This window comes from Acinonyx jubatus, chromosome D1, assembly GCF_027475565.1.
Source record: "Acinonyx jubatus isolate Ajub_Pintada_27869175 chromosome D1, VMU_Ajub_asm_v1.0, whole genome shotgun sequence".
NCBI classification, from domain to species: Eukaryota; Metazoa; Chordata; class Mammalia; order Carnivora; family Felidae; genus Acinonyx; species Acinonyx jubatus.
This window is the reverse complement of record NC_069390.1, coordinates 110,728,533-110,756,069: the sequence shown is the minus strand read 5'-3', so window position 1 is coordinate 110,756,069 and position 27,537 is coordinate 110,728,533. Positions and strand designations below refer to the sequence as shown.

Here is a 27,537-nt window from a genome sequence, read left to right as displayed (position 1 = left end):
ATCCATTCATGACGCACCTCCAGAGGCAAAGTCCCGAGAACCCTCACTCCACGTCCTTAAGAAGCCCCCAGCCAGTATTTGGATTAAGGACAATATCTTCATTAGGGATACTTGGGTTTCAAGCAGCCGCTTATCTTTGGTCCCAAGAGGAACTTGGGGCAGACACAGAGAAGTCTCCTGAAACCCATGGCCTCAAGGGTGTGTTTATGCAGGTCCCAAGAGGGGCCCAGAGTCACAAGCAGGTCTGCTCCCTGATTCCCGCCCCCATGGGCGGTCTGCCTGTCCTTTCTCTGGTCTGACTGGCTGGTCTGCGCTCTTGTATACACAGAACCCCAACACTTACTCCTCAGCTTTCAATGACCTCAGATGTCAGCACAATCTTTGAGCCCAGATTCAAGCTTTCCAAGCAAGGGAATCTGGTTGGACCCAGCCTGGGCGGAGTGTCTGTCCGTGCCCAATGTCCTGAGGCCAGTGGGGCAGAGCAGATGATATACTCGCTTCTCAGCAGGGACTGTGATTAATGTCTCAGAACAGAGCCATGAATAAAGAGGAAAACTAACCACTATGCCTATTGTATGAATAATGAGACAATCACAGTTAGATGGCATAATATCCACAAAACACTTAGTAAAGGTGGGTGAGAGAAGGCTTGGGGGGTCTGGAGCCAGAACCTGGGCCTTTCTCAGAAGGCTGTTCTGTTCGGTGGCAATGAAGAATTTTGGAAAAGGAGGGACCTGGTCTGACTTCCACCTGCTTCTTGTGTGTGGAAGAGACACCAGGATGAGAGCAGGGAATCTCAGTGAGGAGGAGTTCTATTCACCACGCACACAGAACACCCCAGGGAAAGCCACTTTAGAAAAGGCTGGGGTGAGTTTAGGTCTGTGCTCGATGTATTTGAGGCACCTGCAAGACAGCTCTGAGCTGTCTACAGGGAACTGAAGGTCAGGGTTGAAGCTCAAGGGAGAGGTCTAGTAAGTGGCGGGAGGGATGATAAGTCATATAAAATACATCCACCAGGAGTTGTGGGAAATTGGAGCCAGAAGCATCAGCTCTCGGGGACGCTGGGAAGGATTCTCAGGCAGCAGGTAAGGTAACAATGGATTTGAGTTGGAAGGAGCAGAAGGGGGGGTGTCTGGGCAGACAGGTGCAATGGGGTGCCAGGGGGGAAGAGAGGGAGTCCCGGTAACAGCGAGCGCGAACGCAGAGGCAAGTCTGTGAGCCTCACTTCTGGAATCTGAAAAAGGAGGTTGTCAGGCACACTGAGCTCTTCTGTACACAGAAAAGGACCCAGAATCGTCTCCATGATTCAGTCTGTAGAGAATGGACAGCCAAGGGAGCCAAGGTTACATGGAACTTCGGAGCCTAGCGACTGTCCTAGAATTCTTCTCCAGAAATAAAAGCGACCTGTCTCCTAGAACTCTTCTCCAGAAATAAAAGTGACCTGTCTCCTAGAACTCTTATCCAGAAATAAAAGCGACCCGTCTCTAAAATCACATTGCAGACCACCAGTCGAGCACGACAGATTGAATGAGCGCATTCACCTTCCCTTCCTCAAAAAACCCACGAAACATCACCTCCCAGGGTAAAAAGAAAATAAGTCATGTCTGAAACTGACGCATCTAGAAACAGAAGTAGATGCGAAGAAATAACCAAACAAATGCCAGTTACAGAAAAACACCAGCGTGCTCCCGGAATTAGGACGTGTTGACAAAAGGCATGGCGAGGGCCAACCTTCGTTCCTACAACCCCGAGAGACTTTTCTGTTTGGATCTTCGACTGCAGATACGTACTGCTCCGAGAAATAAACAGTTTATGAATTATGGCATCATCGATGCGAGAATGAGATTCAGGTTGCATGTAATTTTGCACAAATACACCTTTTCTAGTAATAAATAACACGGGGAACGTGCTCACATGGCACTAAATCTACATGGACATGTGCCCTGCCAGGCGCGTTCTCCCGCACCAGTACTCATCTAGCAGCACTCGTGCTTTATTACAGATAAAATAGAAGCGTCCTGCCTGCCAGACTAAGGACTTTCAAGAAACACTCAAAAACATTCAGGTCAATTCCCTACAGGATTTTACACTCCTATTTCACTTACGAACATCCTACAATTTCAGAAGGGGAAGTGGCTTTGAGTGGAACCAGCCCCGGGCCTGACTCGGCGTCTGGAAAAGAAGGGTTGTCTGAGAGGGTGTGAGAGGATCGGCCCGAGGTCCGACAGCTTGGATGACCGTCCGGAGTCCGGCCTTTCCAACCTTCCTGCCACTAAGCCCCACGTTTCTCAAGCTCTGGTCTACTGGCCACTAGAGTAGGCCCATTACGCCAAACGGCCCGCACAAAACATTAACCCTGCTGTCCATGTGAAGCGCATTTAGAAATGCGTCTGCTGTTTGGTAGACAACAGTTGTCTGCTGTTCGGTAACAAGAAGGGATCTTTGAACACTGGACCAGTACAGGATTGCAACCCAGATGAACAGAAAGCTCCAGAACTCCACTTAGGACACAGCGGTCAATCAGAAGGATTCATCCCTCGTTCATCCGACCCGCAGATGAATCTGACCCACAGCTGGTCAACACAGGCTGCAGCAGGAGAGGGAATTAGACCAAAACATGTAACAAAGTGTGGCGATGGGCACTAAAACACTTCGCGGGACCTGGAACACTTTGCAAAACCCTAAACTCACAAACATGCACACAGACACAAAGTTTACTGCATTGTTTCTAGAGTCGAAGTACAGCTCGATTGGTAAATTTTAATCATTAGCACAAGAAAACGTACCAGTGCTCCCAGAAGTGCTGAATCCCCTTAGTAGCCCACTTTACAAAGTCAAGGTCGAGTTGATCTCACGTTGCTGCCAGAGACCATCGCGGCTGCTGAAAGGCTCACCGGTTGATGGCACTGACGGGCTTGCACACAACAAAGTCTGTGATGACTGACCGTGAGCCTCCCCCGTACCTGAACATTCTGCCCCAACATACATCACCTCCGTGCACCTTCTCACTTCCAGAACGTCTGCAGTTCTGTGTCTGGAATTCTGCCCTTCCCAGCAGGCCCCCCTTGCCCCCAGCTCAGGCTGCCTTCTGCAGCCTCTGCCAAGCCCCATCCTACCTCCCTACAGCTCCCCGTCCAGAACTCGGAGCCTCCCCTTTGCAGAGATCACGGGTTTTGCTGCCACATAAGCATAAGCCTGTTTCCCCAAAAGAAAATGAGCTTCTGAGAGCAGAAAGCCGCCCACCCATCTTGCACCCTCCACCTGCAGCCAATTCTTGCTACACTGTAGGCATCCCACAGCCTGGCCTGTGTTATGGAGATGAAGCTTTTGTTATTAGGAACAAATGAGAGGCGTGTGGGTGGTTCAGTCTTAGGTCAAGGGCCCAACTTCGGCTCAGGTCATGATCTCGCTGTTCGTGGTTGTGAGCCCAACTTCGGGCTCTGTGCTGACAGCTCGGGGCCTGGAGCCTGTTTCAGATTCTGTGTCTCCCTGTCTCTGCCCCTCCCCTGTTCTCCCTCCCTCCCTCTCTCTCTCTTTCATAAATAAATAGATAAATAAACAAACAAACAAATAAATTCTTTGAAAAAAAGAACAAATGATACAAGTCCCTAAGTGTGACAGCTAATGTACCACGACAATTCTACGTGTTAATGGAAAACAACGTCACGGTGTACATTACCCCTAAATGGTATTTACGGAACAGAGACAAAATTGACAACAGATTCCGGTTTTTACCTTAACTCCACTTGTCATTAAAACATAAATCCACTTTTAAGAAAACCCAAGGAGGGGATCCACATTTACAAAGCAGACACCTTAGGCAGAAATTTGCAGCACAAGAGGTATCGTGACAAAGCTCCGAAACGGCAAAATCCTAAAAACGATAGCAAATAAACCAACAACCAAACGGCAAGATCCCTGGTTAAATTAATTTTGTGTAGCAGTGTTTAAAAGGCTTCGATTCTCCAACTGGCTTAGAAAAGTCGTTTCCTCCCAGCCCCGTGCGTATTCCCGGAACGTAGTGGTGTCGACACGCGATACAAATTCACATGTACGAACTTCTACATGCTTCTACTATTTGATGAGAGAAAGGCCAGCATCCGTGCAGCTTAAATTCTTTGCTTCCTTGCTACCCACCACGTGGTCGGCAGACGGACAGCGTGGGTAAGTGTCACCAGGGGCCTGTGCGATGCAGACCGGCAGAACTCAGCTAGACAGCCTGACTCTGCGGACCCTGCATTTCAATAGGACCCGCGCGTATTCAAACGCGCAATCCACTCCGGGAAGCACAACTCTGGTTCACCTGCCTTTCCTTCTTTGTGGTCCGCATGTGTTCCTTCGAAAGAAAACAACTCAACAGCTACGGTATTTCACATACTGTAGGGTCACACCATGCATGTCCCACCGCTTTGAATTTTTCCAGACTACTTTTAAATACGCGTGTCCCCTTTCAGTCTCCATTACCCGCTCCAACACCACCAGGGAAAAGTGTACTTCCCACACGGCAGATGAGCCAGAAGCGGGAGTTGCTGATGAAGTAAAGGGACACGCGCCACGCCCCGTCCTCAGAGCACTGTTACGGCAGGGGGAGAGAAAATGGAACCCGAGCGCAAGTAGCTGAAAAATAAAATGAGACGATAAAGAGGAGACGGGGACCACCAGGCGTCCCTGGAGAAACTACTAGTTACTAAGTGGTGACAGAACAAGTCTATGTGGGTCTGAACCGACCCAGAAATCAGCTTCTGGGACCGCAATCCAATCACGCATGTGGAAGACTGAAGACTGATGCAGATTCAGACTGATGCAGACTTACGTACACAAGCTACTGCTTTCGGTGGGACAAAGGACACTACAGTGGTTTTCGCCCGAAACAATCACAACTTCGGAAACAGCAACATAATTGGAATCTACTGCATAGTTCCTCGGGTAATAAAGAAAGCTCTCTTCCCTAAACACCAGCGTTGACACTGCACACGGTGACAAAGCTTGGGGCCCTTGCCACGTTTTAATAAATAACATTGTCCGATCGCCAAAGAAGTAGCAGCACAGACAACCGCTCAGGCTGGTGTGCAAATTAAATCCTCATTAAACCATCTGAATATCAGAACAAATATGGCACCAAATTGTAATGCCAATTAGAATTTCGTTTCTCAGTCATCACCATAAAACAAAGAGCGACTACAACCGTGTTATTTCAATAAGGTCATAATTAGGCGAAAACGCACCAGCACAAAATGCAAAGACTCACAGCAAGATGTATATGCCAGTACTGCAGTAGAGACGACACAAAGAGATTGAGCCCACTTACAACCAGTGAGCGCACCTCAAGTCCAGTACATTAAATAATCCTCTGGGTGGGAAGGTAAGGAAACACAGGGAGGTTAGTCCTCCTTGTCTTTCCTGACCTCTGCGGAAGGAGTCCTCCAAGATGGAAACCGTGGAGTCATTCTCTTCTTCCCCTTCTCCTTCCTCCTGCTGGAGCCTCACCCTTCAAAGCAGACAACTCCAATGCCAAACGCTCTCTGGACACCCCCTCCCCACTTCCAACAGCACCCCCGTCTGCATGTGACACAGGCTCCTGAGGCAACACATCCTACCCAATCACTGCGACCTCCAATGTCCCTACGATTAGTACTGTCCTTTCCCGGTTATCCAGGCATTTGGAATTCTCTTCCATGGAACAGAACCCAATCCGTTCCAAACTCTGTGTATTGACTTTACGGCTGAAATACTTCCCTTGCTTTCTATTCCCATGGCTAAGAGCTACTTGTTGGCTCTGACGACATCTCCCTGGGCTACGAGAATAGCTCCCACCTGGTCCTCATCCAGTCTCCCATCATGGGAACATGGGTGCCCTGGAGAAAGGGGCTTCTGTGGTGGACCCCACCTGACCCTTGCTTCCTTCTGTCCCCGTTTCCAATGACACTGCTGCTCCACATTACTCAGCATGTCCTCTCTTTCCAGGAGAAGAGATACCCCACGTCTTCAGCTGGTCCTCCCTGCTTGTTACTCAGCATGTCCTCTCGTTCCTGAAGAAGAGATGCCCCTATGTCCTCACCCAGTCTAGTTTCCCAACCTATAATGTTCTCCCCTGGTTCAGGTTTCAAAAACAGTCTCAGCTGGAGTGGGTTGAACGGGGACTCCGCTCAAAAAAAGGATAGGTCTACACTCTTATTTCCAAGAATTATGAGTATTACCTTACACAGCAAGAGACATAAGTTTGGGATCTTGAGAAGAAAAGCATTCCTGGATTATTCACGTGAGTCCAGCATAAAATCTCAGGTATCCTCAAGCCAAGGGAGATGGGACACAGGGAAGCAAAGGCAACGTGCCCGTGGAAGCAGAGGCTGGAGGAATGTGGCCAAAGCTAAGGAAAGTCCAAGGCCAAAGAAAGGCGAGGGGCAGATTTTCCCATAGAGCCCCTATAGCGAGTGTAACCCTGCTGACACCTCGACCTTGGACTTCTGACCTCCGAAACAGGGAAAGAATAATAAATTCCTGTTGTTTTAAGCCACCAAAGTTGTTGTAACTGAGTGTACATATATATGTAAAACATTAACCTGCATCTGGGTATATGTATGTCCTTAGATGATCTAGTTATTTTTTATCTTACTTTTGGGGTTTTTTTCTGGGTTTTTTAGTTGTTTTTTAAAATCTCCATCTTATTTACCTAGTAGAGTACTTTACTAACAACAGAGGCCCGGTACATATTCATCAACTAAATGAATGACTTTTCAAGTCTTCTGTGGGTTCTCCAACAGGAGAAGTAAGTGTCCAGAGGCACCTGGCGGCTCAGTCAATTAAGCAGCCACCTCTTGGTTTTCGGCTCAGGTCATGATCTCACAGTCTGTGAGTTCGAGCCCCATGTCGGGCTCTGTGCTGACAGTTCGGAGCCTGCTTGAGATTCTCTCTCTCTCACAGACTTTAAAAAGAGAGAGAAGTCTCAAGTTCTTGAGGTAGTTAAATGAGAGTCAGAAGGGACTGATCACATTTCAGAAAAGTCAAAGGTCCTAAGAACCTCTTTGTGACTAGAACAAGGGAGAGGTTTCCAGAAAGAGACGACAGTGCTGCTAAAATCCTCTAGGAAATGCAGACTGTTCAGAGGTCACCCGTGACGGCCTCCCGTGAGATTCAACATCATGCTGCGTCAAGGAGCAACAAAACGGGCCTGAGTACTGCACCCCCATCACGACCGCCTGCTCTCAGCATGTCCTGCACGAGGCCCGGAAGTCACTCCCGGAACCACAGGGAATGCTCCAGCAAAGAGAGCTGTTCTCGGAAAGCAATGCGCCTGGGGCTCAGGCTCCCAGCTCTGTAAGAACGAGGGCCTCAATGTTAGGGAGCTGTGGAGATTTTCCTTACCATGCTTATTTCAAAAATAAGGTTTTATCAGGACTAATTCTGTGTAAGGAAAATGAATTGCTTTCTCTATTAAACATGCTTTTTCATAGGTCTGCTATACTTCTGTATGTACTTTTTTTTTTTTTTTTTTTTTTTTTTGGATAAAAAGCTGTAACTTTCGGGACGGCTGGAGCTCAGTCTGCTGAGCATCCAACTCTTGATTTCGGCTCAGGTCATGATCATGGGATCAAGCCCCATATTGGGCTCTGCCTGGATTCTCTCTCTCTCTCCCTCTGCCCCTCCCCTGCTTGCTCTCTCTCTCTCTCTCATTCTGAAATAAAATTAAAAGAAAAACAACAAAGCCACTCCCTCCTTGGTATGAGGAACACTCCAGATCAGGAATCGTCTGCTGGGGCTATTTTAGAGAACTACTGATTAAATAGCAACGTTTATCCTACAGCCAATATCTGTGTGTAGCCTCCACATTTCTGAACATGCTGGAGGGGAGCAAACATGGATTAGAAGGGGTTCTTGAACCAATGCTTGTAGAAGAAAGAAGAAAGCCTGACCGTCTTGGAACTCTCATTCGATTTTGGCCGCCATCAAAACACAAAATCTGGCAACGGATCTGACTTGCAAGGTTTGGTTTAACCTATTTTTATCATTGGAGGCGCCATTTATCTTTCATGGCAACTCAAAGCTCTCTGAGGAAGTGATCTTGGGAGACCACTGTCACCATGGTTCCAGGGTAGAGACCCCTCCACATACCTCCTTGGCATGTTCAGCTCACAGCCTTATCTCTGGTGCAGTAATCTACCGGCCCCAAGAGTGTCCCCACTCGGGGGTGGGGGGGGTCAGTTATCTCTTACTCCCATATACATCTGTAGCAGCTCCCGTGCTGGGCGCATAGTACATACTCATCAAACGACTACTGAATCAGGAAAAGCTCACACCCCTAGAGCTGGATTTACATTCTCTTCCTTGGTTACGTTACAAACCTGATTCGTCTGCTTTTCAAACCCAGTTAAGATTATTTCAAGGCAGCTTCACTTTCTGTCCTTTTCCCGAAGGCTAGTTTGTATTTCCCTGCATACTGCTTTGAGACGTGAAAGGAACCTTGGGCAGTTCAGGAATGGGTTTCATCCTGACTTCCAACTTTATTTAGATTTGTGTTTTTATGTACACGAAGCAGATGGCTAAAAAGTGAAGGCTCTCCTGAAAAGCCTGTAGACTGGCTCGATCCACAGCTTCGGCTTGAACACACTCCAGGAAACAGAGCACTGAAGGTTAAGATTATAAATAAAAACACAAACAAGGGAGACCCACAAGTTCTCAACTCTAACTCAACTCTTATCACCACTTTTTAGTTCCAAACGTTAAATATAGCCATTATACTGACCATAAAAAAGCCCAGACTGAACACGACTTTGCAAAAAAAGCCAGATCTACTGATGATATGACCAGTAAGGGATTGATGAAGTCACACTCATTCTTGCCATCATCTTTATAGGGATCGACAACTGCCGTAATTACAACAGACAGACGGTGTCTGCATAGTGTGCGACAAGCAACAGATGAGCAGTCAGAAAACCTGTACCTGCATCTCGACCCTATCATGATCCGCTGTGTGACTTTAGGCAGGTCACTACACCTCTCTGTGCCATAGAGCAAGACGGCATAGACTACCTCAAAGAACTCTTCCAGCGCTAAACTTGGCTGTAGACACAGCCATGACTACCCCTTGTATAAGGCACAATTTTGATCGTTTAAGGGATACTCTGAAAAAAAGTACTGAAAGTTGACAGAAAAAAAACTGAGAAACAACGCAGGCACCCAAACGCTCCATCTTTCATCAAGGGTTGTTTCCCCAGGGTTGTTGTGCTAACAGTATTACGTACAGTAGTTACTGACTCTTCACATTCACCTTCTTATATAGGTGTTCTTCTTCTGGTGTGTGTGTGTGTGTGTGTGTGTGTGTGTGTGTGTGTGTGTGTGTGTGTTGCTTTCAATGTCTGAGGCCGGAGAGGGGTTGACTACTTTCCCAAGAACACTACCTCAGCTGAGGTCTTGTTACCTTTAACCACCTTTCCACCCAGCCTCCCATAAGCCCGATTTCCTTTTCATGTTCATGAATTCAGTAGCTTCTGTTGATACAAACTGGATGCTCCATTAGACGACACTCTTGTCCCTGTAAGACGGGACTCTTCTGTACGCACATTGGCAACCATCCTACCCAATACGGTCGAAACAATATTAGAAGGGCCAACTTAGAGTGCCAGTTAACATGGGGAGTTTTACATTTTATTTTATTTTATTTTAATATTTTTTTAAGTTTATTTATTATTATAAGAGAGAGAGGCAGAGAGAGAATCCCAAACAGGTTCCGTGTTGTCAGCGCAGAGCCCAACATGGGGCTCGATCTCATCAACCGTGAGATCACGACCTGAACAGAAATCAAGAGTCAGACGCTCAACTGACTCTTGAGAGTCAGTCTGGCTGAGCCACCCAGGTACCCCTACATTTTACTTCAGCTTAAAATAACACATGTGCATGACTGTGACCAAGTTCTCATGAAGTACAAAGATCTTTCCTTTGAGTACGTCTCCTAGTATAAAACTCTTTGTAATCTTTCTTGCATAAGTCATGTGCATAACTTATCCATAATTTCCATTTCCTCTTTCTTGAAAGTAGAGGAAGAGTTAAAGACACACATGAAGCAATTTATCCACGCAGCCCTTCAGGCTTTTTAGACTTACTTATTTTCACTCTCTGTAAAATAGTTGAGTTGTCTCACATGTACCTAACTGAACAGCATTTAATTCAGCAACTCACCTTTAAAGTTTGGCTATTTCAACCAAGTATTTGCTGTAATAAATAATAAACTCTATTACACTCGTGTTGTGTCACACAATATTTAACTGAATTATGTAATCATATCAACAGGTACAACCAGAAGACATGTGTTTGGGAACAAACACAACAGATCCTTGTTGATCTCTGTGTCTCAATGACGGAAGTAGAAATGCATTCAGGGGAGCGACACAGAGCCCTGCCATCTTGGGCATCAGTCGGTCAGATGTCTTACATGAACGCCATACCACGTGGTTAGTCCACCTCATAGGATAAAAGAGGTCCTGCGGCATTAATATGTTCACCTGGTGGAGGAGATTTTCCTACTTCTGCAGACCAAATCTCACATGACCTGATAGGTACCTCAATACCAGAGAATGACTCAGATGTTGTGGGATGTGGTACGTATCCAACTGGGGATTCTCTCTTCAAGAAAAACAGGAGCAGTTGGGTAGCTCAGTCGGTGAAGCATCTGACTTCAGCTCAGGTCATGATCTCCCGGTTCATGAGCTCAAGCCCCACGCTGGGCTCTGTGCTGACAGCTCAGAGCCCGGAGCCTGCTTCGGATTCTGTGTCGCCCTCTCTCTCTGTCCCTCCCCTGCTCATGCTCTTTCTCTCTGTCTCTCATTTCAAAAATGAACATTAAAAAAAAATGAAAATGAATAGATAAAATTAGGTAACAGGGCCGTGGAAGTGACCTAGTGAGGGAGGGAGCCTGAAGGTTAAGCTTCCTCAGCTTCCAAGTGGGTCCACCCCTGTATCCACAGAAACCTTCCTCTTGGGCTTCACCTGAACTGCACTCTGCTGATTCATTCGCTCGTTCAGCAAATATTTCCTGAGCCCCCTATACACCAGGCACCATTCCATAAGCCAGGGATGCAATAGGGAATAAAAGAGCCCCAGTTTCCATCCTCAGAGCTCAGAAGAAGACAGGACATACACAGGCGAAGATAATTATATAATTTCAGGCAGAGGGAAGCGAGAATGTACACAGCAGGTCCCAGGGCCTAGTCAAGACGGAATTGTCTTGAAAGCCTGTTCTCTGAAAACGCAAAGTGTCTCATGAACAACGTGTTTCCACGAAAGTAGAGTCACGCTGTGTCCTGACACATCCAGATTTGTTGAGGAAAGTCTCAGCTTGTGAAGCAGTTCCTTCCTTAGAATAAACTTTTTCTAACCCAGGTGTTCGTCCCGAGCACTGAGTACACCGTGCTGAGGCCCTGCACGGCTGAGACCTCGAAACGGGCGGCCTGAGGTGAGCCCTGCCCTCGAAGGAGAAAGAAATGTTGTGGTTTTGCTGCAATGCAAGTTCTACAGGGCATCGTTATGGAGCATGATCCGAGGAGACGGTTCGAAAGTCAGTGAGGGAAAAACAAGACAGTCTTACGAGCCGCATTTTACTTGCCAGAAATGCTTTTGCTTGCCCAGATTATTAACAAATTAAAAGGTCATGCCAACAAATACCCAACCCAAAGTCTGGTGGAAATATGTCACTGAACAAAAAGGAAGAATGATTTATATTTCTGTAATAACTTTTATTAATTATCTTCCACTCTGGACCATACAATGAATGGTAGATCTGAGATTTGCAAATGGAAAACATCCTAACATTTAATTTTCCTTAAAAAAAAGCATACTGCAAACATATGCTGTTCAAGGCCTCTAAATCCAGGGAGATACGGGTTACTCAGTAAAAAGCTGTATCAAATCTCTAATAGGTTAAAGCCTTCCCAAGACTCAGCAGGACTCTGTTTTTCACAAATTGTTTACTCATCAGCCAGAAAGAGTCAATTTTGAAAATGGTCAAGCGATAAAAGAGAATGTTATCATTACCTAAGTCAAACTAAGTCGCAAACGGAAAAGAATGCCAATGCTGGTTAAACACAGATTTTTCCATCCATGACAGACAAATGAAGTACCAGCTGCTGTTTGCATAAGAAGCTTCTCAAATATCAAAAACTTTGCACCTGGCATAAAAACCGAGTAGCCTGGCTGACTGCATATCTATTAGAGGACCGTAAGTTTTTTCTTTTTAAGAGAATACATGAAAGCAACCAGAAACATCAAAAGTTCCATGCTGATAAAATACGAAAGCAAAATAGAAACCCCAGGAAATTTGCCCGTGTTAGATTATGAATCCCCCTAAAAAGTGACTCAGTTAATTTCAACACATTGCAAAAAAGAGCCAGAGAAATAGCTTCCATAAGTTATTTTTTATTTTGGAAAAAGACCAATGATAACTTGTGTTAGTCTAAATAAATGATATTAATGTCCCAGAACAGTGCTGTTCAAGTTGATAATGGCTAGCCACAAATTAGTGCTGAGTTTCTGAAATATGTCAAGTCTGAAACAGGCTGTGTTGTAAGTATAAAATGCATATCCTATTTTGAGGACTCACATGATAAAAAGAATAGAACAAGATATCTTAACGTTTTGTTTTATCTTTTTTTTTTTAATTTGAGAGAGAGTGCAAGCAGGGGAGATGGGCAGGGGAAGGGAGAGACAGAGAGAGAACCTCAAGCAGGCTCTTCACTCAGCGCAGAGCCTGATGCAGGGCTCGATCCCACAACCCTGGGAAGAAGACCTGAGCTGAAATCAAGAGTCAGATGCTCAACCGACTGAACCATCCAAGTGCTCCTATCTCAACATTTTAAAATACTTACTGAACACCGAAATGATAGTATTCGGGCACTGACTGGATTAAATAAAATATACCACTGAAATTAGTTTCATGCATTTCTTTTTTATGTGGCTGCTAAAATTCTGTAAATGACGTAGGCTGGCATCCTGTCTCTGCTGGACACTGATGCTCTGGAGGGTCGAGTGTAGAGTTCAATGTCAGCTAATGGAATTGGGCTCAGAAATTCAACTGGAATTCTCTCATTCTGTCCTGAGTTGCAAATTTCCAACAACCCTAATATCTGCAAATATCTCATCGGGATATCCCTTTTCAATGTTCCACCACGCATCATATGATATCACCATGGCACTAACACATACTACATATATACCTCAGCATCCTCTCCCGACTAATAAGTACTCTGTGGATGACAAGCATGACACATAGCTAATTAACAAAGGAATTATCACCACATCATTTCAACACTGTTGCCCCACACTCTGGCCTAGAAACTAACTAACACACACTGAAGGTACAACAAAAGTCTGTAGAATAAACAAGAGCCGACTAAGGCACAAAGGACATGGGTTAAGGGAGAATTTTAAGAATCAGCGAAACTATAATGAATTAGGAACATCGCCCTTTTGATCACGTCAGGACTTAATTTGATCGGAAAAACAGAGGAGAGTTGAAGCCAGAATTTTCAAAATATCTGGACACAGAACTAGGGCAAAAGTAAGGCTTGTCTTAACTAGAGAATTCTCACAGGCAGAGTTCTAAGTGCACCATTACATTGTCAATACAGATTTCCTGGCCAGTGAAATGTATACACGATTAGAAAAGTGAACTCAGCAAACAGTTCGACTATTCATCTTTCAAATCAAAATATCTTTCATGCCCTCCCTTAGCGTCTGCAGGTGCTGTAACAAATTGCCACAGACTGACCGGCTTAAAACAACAGATATTTATTCCCTTACGGCTCTAGAGGCCGGTGCCATGATCCAAAATCAAGGTGCTGACAAGGCCATGCTCCCTCTGGATGTTCCAGGGAAGAGTCTATTCTTTGCCTCTCCTATCTTCTGCTGGTGGCTCCTGACATCCCTTAGCATGTGGCCGTGTCACTCCAGTCTCTGCTGCCGTGGTCACACCGCCCTCTCTCCTGCCTGTGTCAGATCTCCCTCTGGCCCTCTCCTATAGGGACGTCCACTCCAAAAATCCAAGACGATCTCCGCAGCCCAAGAACCTTAGCACCATCACACCTGCAAATTCTTTGCCACATAAAGATCATTTAGAGATGCCAGAATTAGGACCTGAACCCTTTGTGGGCCACTGGTCAGCAGAAGACAGACTCCAACACATAATTTTCCTATCTGCCCTAAAGTCTTCACCCAAATTTGGCCATTTTCATACTGCACTCTGTAGTCTTTATTAAAGCCGATGGACACAACCCAACTTTTTTACATAGCAATCATGCGTACCCATAACTGCTCACCATAACTGAATACCGTCCCCACCTTGGTAGTGACCTGTGGGTCTCATGTTCCCATGCTGTCACGTGCTTACCACTCAGCCCACATCTCCATAGGATCTCATAAACATTAGTATCTGAGAGGATGATTTCTCACTTCTGATACATAATGCTTTTGTCCCCCCAAATAACTTATTTTTGATGAACGCTTGGCAAGTAATGAGGAGTCTCCAGGGGATTTCTGCAAGTTTAGAGCGGCCAACCAACTGGTCTTGTGCTCAAAGGAAACTGGGCAACAAGTGGCTGTGCACATGCAAATGTTGTTCCAAAAATGACTTTCAATGTTTCTCAATTCTATTTTCATAAATTTTAGACAGGCTTGCAAACTGGATGTGTAAATGGCACCAAGGAATATACTAGTCATATATAATTGATTCAACTATTTTAATTATTCTAAAATTTACTGAGATCCCATAGACTAGAAAAGTTGTATGTTAATGACAGATTATCATTATTGTTCTTTTTTTTTTTTTCAGTGTATTTGAGAAGTGTGAAATTTCCATCACTGGAGTCCTATTCCCAAGAGAGGGAGTAAAATTAAAAAAAAAAAAAATGGTGCCTAAAGGTGTCTTTTTCTACTGCCATCCAGTGGTCAAATAATCATACTGCACATCACACAGTAAAATGTTAATTATTAAATATTAAAAACTTACTGGGCGTTGCGAACCGAGCCCACATTGTTGCTGTTAGGGTTCAGGAATATTTAGGCTAACATCTAAACGCGCAAAAGAGAAAACCAAGCAAGTACGACTCCCAGCTCTAGAATTAAGAGATCCTTTCCTGCTCGAATTTTCATTCAGAGTGGCGCTAACCAATGAGGGTGATGTTTTTCAGCCTTTGAAGAATACCGTGCTCAACCAATGTCATTTTCTTCCGCACTCAGCACTAGGGATAGATGATTTATCGTTAAAATCAGGTCAATACGACCTTCAAACACAAAGCAGGGCGCTCAGTGGTGGCACTCAGAGGGCCACTTGCCTTGCCCTGTGCTGATTCACAGGCACGTTTGATCTCTGCGGCCCGAGCATCAGCTTCAAGAGAGCAGACCCTGTGCCTCAGGCTGGACTGTTTCTGCCCCAGTGGGTCCTACAGGGCGCGGCCTGCGGGCAGCACCTGCTACACACCTGCTGGGTGAACCCTCAGTGCTTATGTTTACGGGGATCGGGCTGGGTGAAAAGCATCGAACTCAGCACTGACACAAAACAATACACAGCCACAGTAGTTCTCCAGGAATGTACAGGATCCCCCCATATGCTGTATTTAAACCAAATACCTCTCACTCCATTCTTTTATTTTTGATTAACCACTCTGTAAAAGCCCTTTCAATCCATACATACTCCATCAGGGAACTTTTTGTTTTTATAGGGAATACGCATACTTTTTATTGCATTCGATAGCTCTTCTCTTGTTTCATCCCCAGTGAAATAGCATATTAGCTCAACACGCTCTCCCTATACAAACAGAATGGGAAGCATTCATCTTTCCTTGATGTCCATGAGCTCATCATCCAGAGTGAGCCTTAAGACTTGTTTTCCTGGGTGGCTCAGTCGCCGACTTCAGCTCAGGTCATGATCTCACTGCTCGTGAGTTCGAGCCCCGCGTCGGGCTCTGTGCTGACAGCTCAGAGCCCGGAGCCTGCCTCAGATTCTGTGTCTCCCTCTCTCTCTCTCTGCCCCTCTCTGTTCACGGTCTGTCTCTGTCTCTCAAAAATACATAAACATAAAAAAAACGTTTTAAAGACTTGTTTCATGATCCTTCATTTATTTTTACCTCTTTCTTTTGAGCTTTTATTAATTTTGTGTAAAAGCTCTCAAATATTAACACTGGAAAGGAAAGGTATCCCTAAAAGGATTTATTCTAATCAGAACAGATGTGGAGGTTTTTTTGGGGTGGGGGGAGGGGGAGAGTAAATTCTTCACACCCTTCCTCAATGTTCGTCCAAATTTAACCCTCAAATGTCACGCTCATGCCCAAGGAGGCAGTCTAAAGTATGTGTCATCTTGGCATGACCCACAAAGTCGTCTGGAAACAACTCCACACCGACCACTGTTGAGACGCGCCAGGAGAGAGCACTTTGCCACGTTCCAAGTACTCCAGAAATACCAGGTATTATTATCATGCACCCACAATCAAAAAATCACTTCCTTTAAAAGTTGATTACTTCATGCTCACTGTGCCTGTATTCCCTGTAAAGAAGGGTCTCCCTCCCGCCTCCCTGCCTTTAGATTTCATCCACGTGGATACCGCACAGGCTCCCAGAGCTAAATAACTTTCCATCTCCACAACCTTCCCCACCTACTCCTCGTCTTCTATTGCCTATCCTGTTCCCTGATACCAACAGCTGCCAGACAATGAACAGAGACCTTCAGAGTTTAAATACCCTTTCTGCCATACGGTTGCCCACACAACTGGTGTGAGGGCTCATGCAGATCCACGACCAGGCACAAAACGAAGACACTGGCTGTGGGTGATGCAGTGACTCCTCGAACCTTGCTGAGCCCCTCCTACGTGCCAGACAGCGACGCGGACAGTGAGGACGCTTGGCTTTAGTAACGACAGCAAGGGCGCTCACATCAGAAGAAGTCAGGCAGGTAAATAGATACCATTATAGGCTTCGTGATGGAAATGTGGGATAAATAAACGAGTAGCCAATTCTCCCTGGGGGGGGGGGGGGGCTGGAGTTGAGAAAGTCTACAGAGAGCTACAGTTCCCGTCAGTACGCTCCCTCGACAGTCCATGCAAACATACTCATGCTGTGTCCGCAAGAACAGCAACGAGAAAAGGATTACTACTGTGAAGGCACTCACCACTGGATGCATAAGCTCAGAGTTACAAAAACGAACTGCTTCACTAGTAGGCTTCTAACTTGGAGAGTGTCCTTTACCCGTGGGACTGCCCTCACGTTCAGAGCTCAGTCAAGAGCAGAGGCAGCACATGTATATTCACAGGTCTTTTGACACATAAGTGGCAATCGACACTTCGGACAAAACTAAGATCTTCCAGAAACTATCAGCGAGCAAAGAGAGAAGATAAGGCTGAGGTCAGAGCCTTAAGAAAACATACAAGGAGTCACAGGGCAGAGAGTTAGATGAAGATCCAGCCAAGGAGGAAAAAAAAGTAAATAAAAGAGTACTCCATGATCTCAGAAAACAAAATCCAGGTGTTCAAAATCCTATTTCTATAGTTATAAATACCCTATTTAGAACATTTTAAGCTTATATATATAATGTATTTACACATATCTCCCCCCAAAACATTGCAATTGTAGCATTTACTAGGTTGTTGTATATATATACATATATATGCATATATGTATTATCTTTGAAGGCTCTTTTCTGTATTCACAAAATCCCCGCTACATTCTAAGATCTTTGCTGCTTCTTTCATTATTCATAAATGGTTACGGGGACAATAACACACAAAATATACTTTTTAAGGCCTTCTCTAATCTTGCTCCTTCAAGAAACCTAAATAAACCAAGCACCATCTTAGTTCCCGCTTTATCACTATTCCAACCTTGCACTTAGGAGCACTTGAGGCAAAGGAGAGGCAGCGGCAAGCCAAGGGAAGACCAAGTTTCAAGACAAGACCAGCCCACCTGAAAGGACGCTACAAATCACCGTGACATCACCCAGAGCAGTTCAGTGGAGCCACGGGGTGACTTCATGTTGCAGTGGGTAAGGCAGAGTACAGGAAGTGGAGACAATGAGTTGTGGTGACACCGAAGATGCTTACATGGCGACAAAATAGAACAACAGTAAAACAGCTTGCGTGTGTTGTGGGTGCTGCAAAGAAACTTGACCGTCCATGTTGGCTGAGGAGACAGAACCAGTGAGGAGGGAAACATTAAAGACAGGAGAGTAGTAAACTGTGGGTTTAGGTCATAGGACTGAAGGAGTGACAAAGAGGTGGATTCATCCACAGGAGAGAGACCCCTAGCATACACCCTCATACATGAGGGACCAGAACAGAGTCTGACTTTATTCTGACACAGTATTAATGATGATGCCAGGTATAGACAGTTATCATTGTTCAGCAATCACACTGTTTGTTAAGCCATAAGCTGTGTTCACTTAAACCAGTTGGGTGACAGAGACACAGAGGTAGACATATACATCTATCCACCCATCCGTCCACCCATCCATCCACCCACCCATCCATCCATCCATCCTTCCAACTATCTATCCGTCTATCTAACCGTCCATTCACCCGTCCAACCATCTGTCCACTCATCTGTCCACCCATCCAACCAACCATCCATCCATGCATCCATCCACCCATCCATCCATCCATCTATCCATCCATCTATCTAACCATCCATTCATCCATCCACCCATCTGTCCATCTAACCATCTATCTATCCATCCATCCATCCATCCATCCATCCATCATGACATGAGCTGATATTAATCCAAGTTATTCCTTTCTGTAATTATGTGGTTATTTTTGTTTTCTAGCCGAAGAACTATACTTTGCACTTATTCCTGTTGAAGGTCATAGGATCGGCCCATTATTTCCACCTAAGAGCATGTGGATTTTCTATTTCTGCAGTCAGCAAACTACACCCTCAGGCCCACCGCCTGTTTCTGAAAATAACATTTTATTGGAATGAACACAGCCACACCCATTCATTTATGTAATTTCTATGGCTGTTTTCATACAATGGCAGAGCTGTGTTGTTGCAACAAAGACCTTATAGCCTGAAAGCCTACAATATTTACCGTCTGGCCCCTTTATAGAAAAAGCCTGCCATTCTATGCATCTACTCCAACCTACTAACTGTTCTTTCCAGACAAAATACCCAAGTTTGGAAGATGTGTTTTCTATGTCTTCATCCAAGTTACTCAGAATTCTGACTCCAATATGGTCTAATCCAAAGTGCCAATAAAATCCCTCCTCACCTCCCTCTTGCCTAACACAGATCTATTCGTTACCACCAAAAGCATGACAAGAAGTTTTTTATAATCCAGGCTACAATCATTCTTTCCCACAAGGCTGTCACAGAAATGCCAATTTTCTGGTCGAAATCCATACATCCTTAAGCTAGTACGACTTTCGGTTTAGGATACTGGTAAACCCATCAAACATCTCATCGAAACTTTCTTTTATGAGTCACGGACGTAATTTTAAAAATCAGCAATGTTACTGGGCTGTGATATAGTCATTCCCTGGTGGCACCCGGAGAGAGGTATGTCTCAGCCTATTCAGGCTGCTCTAACACCAGAGACCGAGTGGCTTTTAAACAATAGAAGTTTATTCCTCACGGTTCTAGAGGCTGGGAAATCCGAGATCAAGGGCTCAGCAGATTCGGTATCTTGCTGCAGTATCCTCACACAGCAGAAAGGATGAGGGATGTCCCTGGTGTCCCTTTGGTAAGGGTGCTAACGGTATTCATGACCTCCCAAAGGCTTCACCTGCCAGTATCCTCACAATGGGGGTTAGGTTTTTAATGTATGGATTTTGGGGGGACACAGACATTCATTCATTCAGTCCCTTGCAGGCTGGAACTTTTTGTGCCTTATTTAATAAGAAGCCCCAGCCAGCTTTGCTTGCTTAGGTCTTACGAATGCTTTCCAAGGCGTGCAAGTCTGAGGAGTCAGAGGAACTGGCAGCTGTCACTTCTCCATGCCAACAGCGAGCTAACTTGCAACAGTGCTGTCCCCCAGTCTAACCTGTTCCCTAGTCTAACGTCATGCTCCTGCCTCACTGTGGATGCGCAAACCACACGAACGAGGGCGATCGAATTACACAGAAAGTAGAGGCGAATGTTCTCTCGGGGTCTACCACGTGAATCTTACGAACTCACGTCTACACTCTGCGACACCGATTTTGGCTTTTTTTAAGTGGGTCTGCTGCACACGTATTAGTTCATTTCATTGCATTTGACATAGTAGAAGCTGCCGCATAGCTAAAGTCTGCAAAAGTCGGCCGGGGCTGCAACTGCTTACTGAACGTTTCAGTGAAATGCGGAACTTGTCACGTTGGGGCTGAAACGACTTGCTCGAAACTAACACAGCAGATCATACAACCTCTGCTCACAGCACACGGCCAGCAGGACTCACGGAGCTGCTTCAGCCCCCAGGCGGCATGCTGGCTTCCAAATTTCAGAAATCAGGAGTCCAAGGACACCAGATTCCAAATCTCGTCTGGCTCGTTTTTATAGGTAAAATGCTGTCCCTAAAACAATCTGCCTTCAGAAACACTCTACAAAAAAAAGTGCTGGAGTGAAAAATCCAAAAATCAGAAAACATCACTCCTCGTAATGAGAGTTAAACCCTACGCCCATGCTACGATGCTTCCACAGGCATCCCTGCCTCCCGATTAGACAAAAACCACTAACCTGCACTCAGCACAGATCACAAAAAAGCACAGCATTCATCTATCAATATTAAAGCTAATACATTGATGTCAGCATACCATGGCGCAGAGCAAAGATCTATTATTACACGCATCATCAACGCCCGTAAGAAACAAGGCATGCTTCATTCTCATTCTGAAAAAAAGAAAAAAATCCTTGGAAGAAAATATTTCTTCCTGTATGTGCACATGTGCACTTTAGTGTCCCGTGGGCTTATTCCTTTATGTATGACTTACATCTGGTCCTGAAATACGGTACAGGGAGGGAGAACATTTTTGCCGCAGCGTTTGTTTGGGATTCTTTCTTTGCTGCTAGTGTCATTCCCCTGGATCTTTTTGCCAAAACTGTCCTGCACAGAAAAGTTTGTATAAAGATGTTCCCTTTTAAATCGCATGAATTCTGAAATATAGAAGTCTGAAAGGACGTAAAACGTCACACACACGAGGCAGGCTGCCTTCACTACTTACATTACCATAAAACGACCTCAGATACAGTGACACAATCTAGCATCTGGTGTGCTGAGCTGCACACAGGCGTCCGGGGGGATGTCCCAAGGCAGCTGCACCTAACATCTGGAGATTTCGGGCAGGAAAAGTCAGCCATGTCGGCCACTGTCATGATGAGAAATTAAGCGATCCTGTGTTCATGTCCCATGGGCAGTGGAGGCACAGGGAGACTGTTCCTGGCCACCTCACTGGCCTGGCTGACTTCTTAGGAACACTGGCGGTCAGTATTCAAACACAACACAGGACCTGTCTTCCTCCAAAGTAATTCTTTCAGTGGCTTCTCACTGTGCTACAAATAATGGCCAGACTCCCTAGCCCTACTTCCCAGACCTCTAGTTAGTGGACCCTTGAAGGCTATGTTCTCCTGTCCAAATCGTGGCAGGCACTGTTTCTCTTCACTCGCAACCTCCAGCCTCCTTCCTCACCGCCTCCAACTTCTAACTCCTACTCATCCTTCATCCCCCAGTTCAGCCGTCACTTCCTCCAGGAAGTCCTCCCCTGTGTCTCAAATGTAGCTTAGGCGCTCCTTGTGAATTCCCACACCCCTGTGTATTTCCTCCACAAAAGCAACGATCACTCTACACTGTGCCTTCACACTTCTCCGACTGCAACCCAAAGTCTTTTCAAAAAAAAGACAAAAACAAAAACAACAAAGAACAATCTTACGATGGATTCAAATATGTGACATTCAAATGCTGAAACACACGTAGACCTGTTCTGTTGAGGAAGGGGTGGACAGCCTGAAGCGATACACGCTCAGCCCCCTGGCACACAGGCTATGACCTCTAAGGTGCTTCTAGAAAATCCTGGGGCTCTCCAGAACGCATCTGAAAGGCACGTGCAATACACTGGAACTAAGCATGGACTTGTTTCTACTGCCCAGAGACTGCAGGCTGTAAGAAGGCAGGAACCCTGCATGTTTTATTCAAAACGTGCTAGATAACCCTTCATCCGGCACAACAACTGGCAAAGATTAGGGACCCAATAAATAATTGCAAAATACGTGAAGTAGTTACAGTAGGGGTCAGCAGCAGTGCTCAGGATAAAGAACTATTTGCACGCTGGTTTTCGACCTTTCGTGTTTAGAGGACGGTCCCGGTCGAGTCAGGAATGAACTCAACAGAGACAACCTTAAAGAAAGCCAGGGAGCTTGTCCTGACTGGCATGGCTCGGATGGACCAGAAGCCTACAGCTGGCGCACTTAAAAGACGTTCTTATTCTGATATAAAGAAGAATTTCACAAAGATGCTGGCGAAGTACCCATGTACTGCGTGGGTAAGCGCAGGACAGCACGCTTATCACCGGCCATCAGAGACCAACGACTCTGGGGACCTTGCTCCATTGTCTGGCCCTACTGTTCTGAAACAATAAAGCTTTCCTCTCATTCCCTGAAAGGGAAAATCCCATGTCATGGGAAAACCTCAATGTCATTATTGTAACTCACAATCTAGTTGCATTTCCTACTACAGTGTGTGTCCACCAGTTTCAACCCACCCATTTAGAAGAATCCGTATTAAACAGGCAAGTCAAAGTTATATTACACTTAAAATATGTGATCATCACTAGGCTCTATGAGATCATGAAACTTTAATATCCTCAGAGTCGAAAAGAAAATATGAACACAGAAGAACGTAAGAGCTGACCCTAGTGCGATTCTTCGCTTTCAGTCACTTAAAAAAAATTTATTGGGGGCGCCTGGGTGGCGCAGTCGGTTAAGCGTCCGACTTCCGCCAGGTCACGATCTCGCGGTCCGGGAGTTCGAGCCCCGCGTCGGGCTCTGGGCTGATGGCTCGGAGCCTGGAGCCTGTTTCCGATTCTGTGTCTCCCTCTCTCTCTGCCCCTCCCCCGTTCATGCTCTGTCTCTCTCTGTCCCAAAAATAAAAAAATAAAAAATAAAAAATTTATTGTAAATTAATACCGCAGTGTATAGAATAGACATCCTATAGATAGGAGCGTGTGTGTCTGTGTCTGTGTGTGTGTATATATATATAGGATATTGTATGTCAGTTTTACTTCAAAATACAAACCAACCCCAATCATTAATTGTCCTCTGCCTTGTCGCCTTCCCTAAAAGATCTGATGTTCACATGGAAGTCGACGTGCAGTCATCGCTGGTGACAACAGAGACCCGTATTATCCAAAACGCAAGCTTGACTCCTTAGAGATCCAAGGCCACAATTAGTAAAACTGCAGGCCTATTGCTAGACAGTGATAAAGGGACAGACACTTCAGGCACTGGCGTGGCAAACAAACAAACAAAACTAAATTCAGAATCATTTCCCACCAGCACCTGAAAAAAAAAAAAAACACAGAAAACAACAAAATGGATCAAGACAACGAAGAGTGTATCTGCACCCTTGGCGGCTTCCCACACCAACTAGGAAGCTCTATCTAAATTTAAAAACAAATGAGTAGGGGCGCCTGGGTGGCTCAGGCAGTGGAGCGTCCGACTTCGGCTCAGGTCACCATCTGATGGTTCCTGGGTTCAAGCCCCGCGTCGGGCTCTGTGCTGACCGCTTGGAGCCTGGAATCGTGCTTCTGGTTCTGTCTCCCTCCATCGCTGCCCCTGCCCCCTCTCAAAAATAAAGATCAAAAAACCAATAAAATAAAATGAATACAAATAAAAATAAGGAAGTAACACCATCGGTTAACTGCTACCTTTACGCTTCTGATCCACACTGAGCAAGCAACGCTGGTTGTGACCAGTTATCACCAAAACACCAACTGTGCAGGCACGGAAATAAGAAGGGGTAGGAACGGGCGTCAAAGGCAAACCAGTGAAAGAAGAAAAATATGATACCAGGAGAAGAATAAATATGCAATTGAGTTTTGCAAACTGTTATACTGGAATCCTTCCTAGCCAGACGGTCTACTTTCCCTCAGAGGCAGGGACCAAATCCCACCACCACTGGGTCACCTTCACCCATTCTGCAGCTACAGCGAACGGGTCTGCCGATATCCCTTTTACAACAAGAACACGTTGTGACGGAGAGTTCCGGAAGGCCGGGAGACCGCGGCAGACCAGCCTCCCACACTGGGTACAAGGGGATCATCCCGTATCCATTCTAACACTTCCCTGTCGTTTCTAGCAATGCCGGCTATCTGGAGCTATCAGCTACAAACAGAATGAAAACAAGGTCTGTGGGCACATCAGGCTGGACAGAACCCCCACCCCCACCCCCGCGTTCGTGCCCATGACAGGATGCCCTCTCTGTTTGCTCCGATCTTGGCTGCAGCATTAGGGAGCAGCTAATCGGGTCAGTGGGAAGAAACTGATGGCACTCAAGGGTGAATGAAGATGCTTCCGTCACCAGATACAGGTTTCTAAAACCCCTGGCCAGGAGTCACGGCTAATTTTTGGCTGTGATTTCCTACCACTTGTAGTCCGAGAGCCAGCTCCTCCAAGGACGCCAAATTAACGTTTGAAAACTTTGACCTTCTGTGTTTCCCCCTGTCCTCCCCAAGCTTACACCCTGTCTTAATCTGACAGTGCAAAGGGCAAGACTATCTAGCGTCTCCCTTCACCAAGGAACTCTGGGGGAATAAGTTAAAAACGTCTGGAATCAGAGGTTTTAATTTAATAAGTGATTATTTTCCCTCATCACCTTAACTGTTGTGATGAAAACTTTCCAGACAAATGTCTAGACTTTTTCAAAGACCCCTTATTCTCACACCCTCACCAGAACTCTGTGGCACCGTTTCTCAACTGAGTTTTGGCCTTTTTTTTTTTTTTTTCCATTATCATCATTTGCCCTTCAGAAGCTTGTTTAGACTTTTTTTTTTTTTTTTTTTACTAATCACGTCCCTTCCTATGACATGCTCACACTGCAGATATACTGTCTACCTCTATACACATATGGGCCCTTCAGAGGACCACAAACCATCATACTAGTCAAGATTTTTTCACCCTCCAAGATCTGATTTTGCTGTTTTGGGGGCAATTTTGGGTCTCTTTGAAAAAACATGCCCTGTGACACTGAAAATATGCTGCCTTTTAAAAATTCCCCAAATTAAAAACCCATTATGAGTATGAACTTTGCTTTACTCTGTATATAACAATTTTTTTAATCTAACCTTCTCCACCCCCCCTCCTATATTGTTTGTAAAATGAGACCGACATTGAGCAAAAGTGCTGAGCAACCCAAATTAATCAAAGTGTGTGTGTGTGTATATACTGTTAGTAAATTGCAAAACAGCTTGAACTAAAATATGAATAAATCGATCCAGGCTAGCTTTTGAAATTTTGATGAAACAAAGCATGTATCATATAGACTAGATAGACGAACAGTGTTTTAACAATGAAAACTAAAAGTCAAGCATGCTTTAAAAAAAAATATTACAAGCTGCAGGACTGGGTTTTAGTTGGAATCTTGGGTTAATGGGCAATGGTTACACACTTTTCATTTTCTGTCCTTGACGTCTTGTAAGTGATACTTGGGAGGCTAAGGATTGCAAAATTATGGCTATGAAGTCATGCAAATTATACATGGCATTTTATTCGACACAGCCTAGAGGGCATATAAAGTGCAAACGTTAACAAATGTAAAATCTCAAACTAGGAGAAAAGATCGTCCCCGGTGGAAACATAAACGAGTGAAGCAAAATTATAAAAGTTTGGTCTTGAGCCCACACCTTTTTTTTTTTTAAGTGTTAGTAAGAAAATTCTGTGCTTTCACTAAGATGGAGGGTATTCAAATAGGCACTGGTGGGGTGTTGTACATAAAAACATCGCAGTAAAGTAACGCTGGGAGTAGGGGGCATCTTCTGGCCAGGAGGTGACTCTTGAGGCTTCCCTGGGCCCCCTGCACACGCCTACGTCACTTCCTGTGACTTGCACACACTGAAATCCATAGTGTATCTGTCACCAGAAAATACAGTAACGTCTTTTCAAAGTTCAAAAGCCTTTCAGCAAAGTCCAAATTCAGGGCACACCAAGAGAGAAACTGATAAGGGAACAAGATGGCCAATATAAATTCACCGAGAACACACACTGCCAAGTCAAACAGTGAAGCCAGCCCGGGGAGTTCCTTGGCGATGTGTTAGAACTTCACGCGGACAGACAGACAGAAAGATACTATTACTGAAGGAAAAAAAACCCAAAAACCTAGGGGTCAGTTCGGGTAAGGTGGGAGAAACAGCTTCAGATTCCTGGGAACACGAGTTGCAGGTGAGAATAAAGGGATACATCAAGTTCAGACCTGGGGGGTAGCCCACGAGAAGCTGACCTAGGTGTCCCCCAGATAAGGGACACAAACAGGCCAGCCTGGGGCCCACGGGGCTTGCTGTACAAACCCTGGTGCTTGTGCCAACACAGGGAGACCTTCTGCGCCTGGAAAGTCACCCTGCGTTGCGGTGAAAGCCCAGTGTCCCCCGGACCCTGAGCTTCGGAGCCAGCGCTGCGCCCCCAGAGGAGGGTCACTGTGGGGACAAACAGCACACATGCTGCACACGGGCACCTCCCCCACATAATCAGTACAGCTGTCACCCTGGTCCAGGCTGACTGCGGGACACAAGGACATCATTCCCTGTCCTCCCGTGGCTACAAGACACATAAGTCGCCCGGACAAAGCCCCTCCCGAGCCCCCATCTACCCGAGTCTCAAGTGCACAGAGCCTGACCCGGGGCGGCGCCGGGACGTGGGGACCTGCCCCCTCGGGGGCCCTGAGCCACCTGACCCCCCCCTCCGCCACCACCCACCCCCCTCCCCCGGAACAGGGACAGCACCCGCCGCCGCGGAGCCTTACCGCGCGTCCCAGGAAAGTTTCCCTGTCCCTACAGAAGCGGACGACGGCGACACGTCGGTGACCCGGCGCACGACCCGGCAAACGCGCGAGCCCCTTACCATCTCTCCGGAGGCCGGCGGCGCGCAGGGCCCGCAGGGACGCGCTCTGCGGGGCCGCGGGGGCGTCCCGACAGCCGCACAGGTTGGCGCACACCAGGGTGTAGACGAGACCGAGCGGGCGCATTGGGCCGGCGACCCGAGACGCCGGGCCTGGGCGCTCCCTGCACCGCCCGCTGGAGCGCGTGTGGCCGCCGGCAAAGCCGAGCGGGACGCACAACAGGTTGGCGCGGGCCCGCCCCCTCCGGCGCCCCGCCCCGCCCCGGCGCTCGGGACCCGGCCGGCCCCACCTGCCCTGGCCCCGGGGTCGGGGAGGAACGGCCAGCGCCACCTACCCCTCCCCGCGGGGGTGGGGAGCCCAGCCGGCCCCACCTGCCCTGGCCCCGGTAGGGGGCAGCTCCAGGCCCAGGGCCTCCCCGCCAGGGGTCCGCTGCACACCGGGCGGGACTCACCGCTTGGGGGGGTGGGGGTACTTGGGGATGGGGAGGTGCTTGG

The 27,537-nt window shown here is 46.4% G+C and overlaps 1 protein-coding gene across 2 annotated transcripts in view; it reads right to left on the bottom strand.

The window, feature by feature from the left end:
* PDGFD (platelet derived growth factor D) overlaps nucleotides 1-27,271 on the bottom strand; it is a 221,024-nt gene extending 193,753 nt beyond the window's left edge. Inside the window, exon 1 of one of the 2 annotated variants that reach the window (XM_027051962.2) lies at nucleotides 27,046-27,271. In XM_027051962.2, coding sequence (XP_026907763.1) covers nucleotides 27,046-27,169 — 124 coding nt within the window. In that variant the 5' untranslated portion in view covers nucleotides 27,170-27,271. The remainder of the gene's footprint in view (nucleotides 1-27,045) is intronic. The other variant, XM_027051961.2, reaches the window with a different exon arrangement.
* Between the last annotated feature and the right edge of the window lie 266 nt (nucleotides 27,272-27,537).